General features: G+C 45.3%; 1 protein-coding gene across 1 annotated transcript; it reads right to left on the minus strand.

Moving 5' to 3' along the window:
• Positions 1 to 1,143: 1,143 nt before the first annotated feature.
• On the minus strand, positions 1,144 to 3,915 carry ELFN2 (extracellular leucine rich repeat and fibronectin type III domain containing 2). Its single transcript, XM_063308807.1, has one exon. The coding sequence runs from the start codon at positions 3,666 to 3,668 to the stop codon at positions 1,257 to 1,259; it is 2,412 nt and encodes an 803-aa protein (XP_063164877.1). The 5' UTR covers positions 3,669 to 3,915; the 3' UTR covers positions 1,144 to 1,256.
• Between the last annotated feature and the right edge of the window lie 354 nt (positions 3,916 to 4,269).

Here is a 4,269-nt window from a genome sequence, read left to right on the forward strand (position 1 = left end):
AGAACTCCTTGAGATCTTAGAGGGTTTGCAGTTACTGCTCTCCTCTCTTGTCTCTTATTTTGGTATCCCCTCTTTGCCAGGGCCAGACTGTATAATTCACTTTTCTTGGAAGACAACTGAAATTCTACTGAAATGTGGGGATGCTCCTTGAGAACTAATGTTCTCTCCCTTCCAGACAAACAATGAAAGGTATAGAAAATACAGAGACTCTATAATACATTTGCTTCATCTCATAACCCTTTGCCCAGTGAAGGAAAGAGTATGTCCTGCATCAGCCTACAGTAATTGACAATCCTGAGCATGTGAGGATAGGCAAAGAAAGCTTTAGATGTTGTTCTTGCTTTTGCATGCACAAATCTCAACAAAGACATGATGGAGTAGGGAGCACAGAAGATCCTGAGTGAAACCTTAATGTGTGTACACTACACCTTTGACTTAACTTTGGGATCTTTTAAATTTTGCCATAAGTGCACAAGCATCAAGTGAGTTGAATCCCAATATAGTCATGTTTCAAATATATCCACTTGGTCTGCTCCATCATGACTAAATCTGGATTCAATCCATTCCATGATCAGTGCTAATGTAGTTGAGATAATATTTCAGGGGCCTATCCTTGTTGAGAGTATGTAGATCTTTCCCATAGGTCAAGCATCCCTACTCATAGGAGAGGGCTGAATGAACATTTGCTACCTTTACAAATGCCCTCTGACCACAAAATTAGGTGGCTGAAATGCTACTCCAGCTTTATGTGAACTTCTCACAGAAAAGTATCTCCCATGCACTAGAGCATTGTTTTAAAGAATCCTGGCGAGCACAGGAAAGGGAAGGATATAGAAGTAGAGTGATAACCCTCCCCCTCACTTTTGTCAGGGAATGAGCAAAATCACTCCCCTTTCTGGAACAAAATAAAAGTAACCGAAAAGTGATGGTTAGTGTCTTCATCTATGCCTGGTAAGCATCCTTCCCCTCCTGCCTCTGCTACCTACAAGTCCAGTAGCTCCTCTAACAGTCATCCCCTTCTCTTCACCACAGTATAAAAGGAAAGGTCTCCTCCCCACCAACTGAAGGAGTAACAGTGGTCCCTGTAACACAATAGAGACACTTCACTTCACTTCACTTGGGTTTTTTTCCTGTTGTGTTTTGTAAACTTTAAGAAATGGTTTCAGTTTCTTTTGTCAGATTTTTTTTCCACAGTCAGGTGGAGGGGGGGGTTAATCTGTTTGTACGGTTGGTTTATCTTCCTTTTAATGAGGGAGTCACAACTTCTGTTGAGCGGATACGCCTTTCCAATAATCCAAGATATCATGCAGATCTTCATCCTTGGCAAACTGGACTTTCTTTCTCAGAGCATGACCAGCTGCCATATAAACCTCCTCTCGGTGGTGCTTCTTGTAAGGTCGGAAACGCTCCCAGATCTTATGGGTGCTCTCTGAAGAGTACTCTGGGCTGGAGGAATAGCCCGAGAAGTAATGTCTAGGTGAGAGCTGAGAATATGTAGAGTCCCGCTTGGAACGGGAGAGGGGCTTAAGAAAGGACACCCGTTGGCTTAAAGTGTCACCACTCTCTTCATAGTACAGGGCTGGGAAGGAATGCCGGTGTTCGCTGCAGTGGTAGGAAGGTTTCACCTCCAAGTGGTGGATGGCACCTGGGGACACAAGGGGAAGACGATCCAAAGGACTGTTGAGTGGACTTCCTTTCTCAATGTATTTGGAATCTGCTTTGCTCAGTGGAGGATGATCAGGTACATCAAGACTGAAAACCTTAGCACTTTTGATGGAGCCACTGGATGAGACACTGCAGGTTTTCCTTGTCACAGCAGCATCTGCACTAAGCTGGCGCTGCAGGGGATGGTGGGAACTCTCCTTATATGGTGGGGAGAGAAAACTTGGTCGCTCCAGACCAGCAGAACTGGCTGGTATGGACTGGCATTCAAAAGCCATGTCAGAATCAACACCACCCCCTCCCCCCAAGAAGGAAGCTGAATCCAGCTTGAGGGCATCAATGCAATTGTTGATTATCTGGTTCACTTTGTCTACTTCCTTGGCAATTGTTGAGATTTCAGCTGCTGAACCTTGGCCATTATCCAGTTCATGCAGATCATCATCCCGCTGTGACCTATCCAGCCCATCCCCACCACCGGTCCTAACCTCAATGTAATTGCCTTTTGTGGTAACCTTGGGAGTCTCCATGCCAGCGTCCATAGATTTGGATGAAGGAATCTTCTCTCCAATCATGGATGGAAGAGAGGACATCCGTGAGACAGGGATGACTGGTGGCTCTCCCAATTTCTGGGATGGATGTACAATTGAACTGGTATCGATATCTGAGCCATAGCGCATCTCCAAAATAGTTTTCTTGACATTGAGGGATTTTTGTTTTTCCTCTTGCATCCTACGCTTCCTCAGGCAATAATAGACAATGCCAAGGATAATAACCATCCCAAAAAGGCAGCCTAAAATAGTCATGATGTAGTGGGTAGTGGTGGATGTACTGGGTATTGGCTCTTCCCTCCCTCTACTCCTTGTGGCAAAGGAGAGGCAAGTATGGTTATAACGTTTGGAGTTGCGGATTGAAGCAACACAGAATGTATAATCCGTGTGAGCCTTCAAGTGGTTGAGAATGACTGATTCTTTCTTCTTCTTTAGAGTTGTTACATCAGATATATAGCTATTATTGTATTGAACCAGGACATACATCTTGCTAAAGGGGAATGGAATGGTCACCATCAAAGCAGCTGAGTTGATTGATACGTGTTGGAGCTTTATGCTGGGGTTGGAGGAAGAATCAGTGGTGGAAGACGCTGGAGGTTCAACAGAAAGGAAGTCCCCTGGGCTAATGCCTGAGTTTTCAGCATTATCATCTGGATCCCTTTGAGGATCTGTTATGAACTGTGTAGGTCTGATCCTGGAGATGGGTGGAAAGGTTCCATCCCCACACATTGACTTGAAAATGGTGATAGCATTGCGGCTGTGGTGTGGCCGAGGCATCAGAAGTGGATAGCCAGCAAACTCCCGGGGAGTCTCACACTGCAGACGATCGTAGTTTTTTGTGACATTGTTGAAGGCTACCAACCACATGAGGAAGCCATAGAGGTTGCAGTCACAGTTGAAGGGGTTCCCAGCTAGCTCACACACCATCAGGTTGTTCAGGCTGGTGAAGGTGCTTCCATCTAGCCGGCTGAGACGATTGGAAGATAGGTCGATACTGATGAGGCTAGGGCATTCCATGAAGGCATTGGGGGTAACCACCTCAATCAGATTGTGCTGCACAAAGAGGAACTGGAGCCGGCCCATGCCACGAAGCATGCCCTCAGTCAGATTGGTGAGCTTATTGTAGCCCAGCTGCAATACCTGCAGATTTGTTTGGCCCATGAAAGCTCCATCCTCAATGTAGGAGATCTCATTTTTTGTTAGATTCAGATCTGTCAGGTTACCAAAGCGGTTCAGAGAGGAGTAGAGCACCACCTTGAGTTTGTTCTCATTCAGCCTCAGGTCATGCACAGTGCTGTTGATATGCTGGGGAATAGTTTCATATGGTGGCTGGTTCTGGCTGCAGATAGCAAGCCACACGTAGCCTTTGTCTCCTTCGATCAGCCAGCAGTCACAGTGGACTATCCTGGGAGCAAAAATGAAGAGCAGGGTAGCCACCCAGAATCCCAGACGGAGCATGTTGGGCTACAGTGCTCCCTGTAGGCAAAAAGGAGCAAAATCACAGCCAAAATTAAGAGAAAAAAAAATTAAGACAGCAACTAATGCCCTTGAAGTTTAACAGTTGAAGGGTACAAACACCCCAGTTCTGTTTGATGCCACCATCATCCTATGTGCCTGGTTTCATAGGTAGATGTCAATGAAACTGAATGGCTCTTGCAGTCAATTAGGATGAACGCTGAACTCTGAGAGGGAAAATATATTTGTGTGTGAGTATATTCTCAAAGCCAAACAAAAGCCAAATGTTCAACAACAAATCTTCTTTGTCTGATTCTTCTATACCCTCCTTTCAACAACAGCATGATGTCATTAAATGTACCAGGCAGTGCTGCCTTGGTGTCAGGAACATTTCTAGCTGGATGCAGCTGCTTCCTCCACTTTCTCTCACAGTCCTCCTTCGAAGTGCTTCAGAACTTCACATCAAATGTGTTAAAAACAAAGTAAGAAAGAGAGGAGAAGAAAGTAGGGAGAGGGAGGGAGAGGGAGGGGAAGAAAAAGGGAGAAGGAAAGAGATAAATCCATCTGTCGCTGAAATCTGGAAAGGAAGCACACAAGAAATAAG

Source organism: Candoia aspera, chromosome 7 (assembly GCF_035149785.1).
Source record: "Candoia aspera isolate rCanAsp1 chromosome 7, rCanAsp1.hap2, whole genome shotgun sequence".
Lineage (NCBI taxonomy): Eukaryota > Metazoa > Chordata > Lepidosauria > Squamata > Boidae > Candoia > Candoia aspera.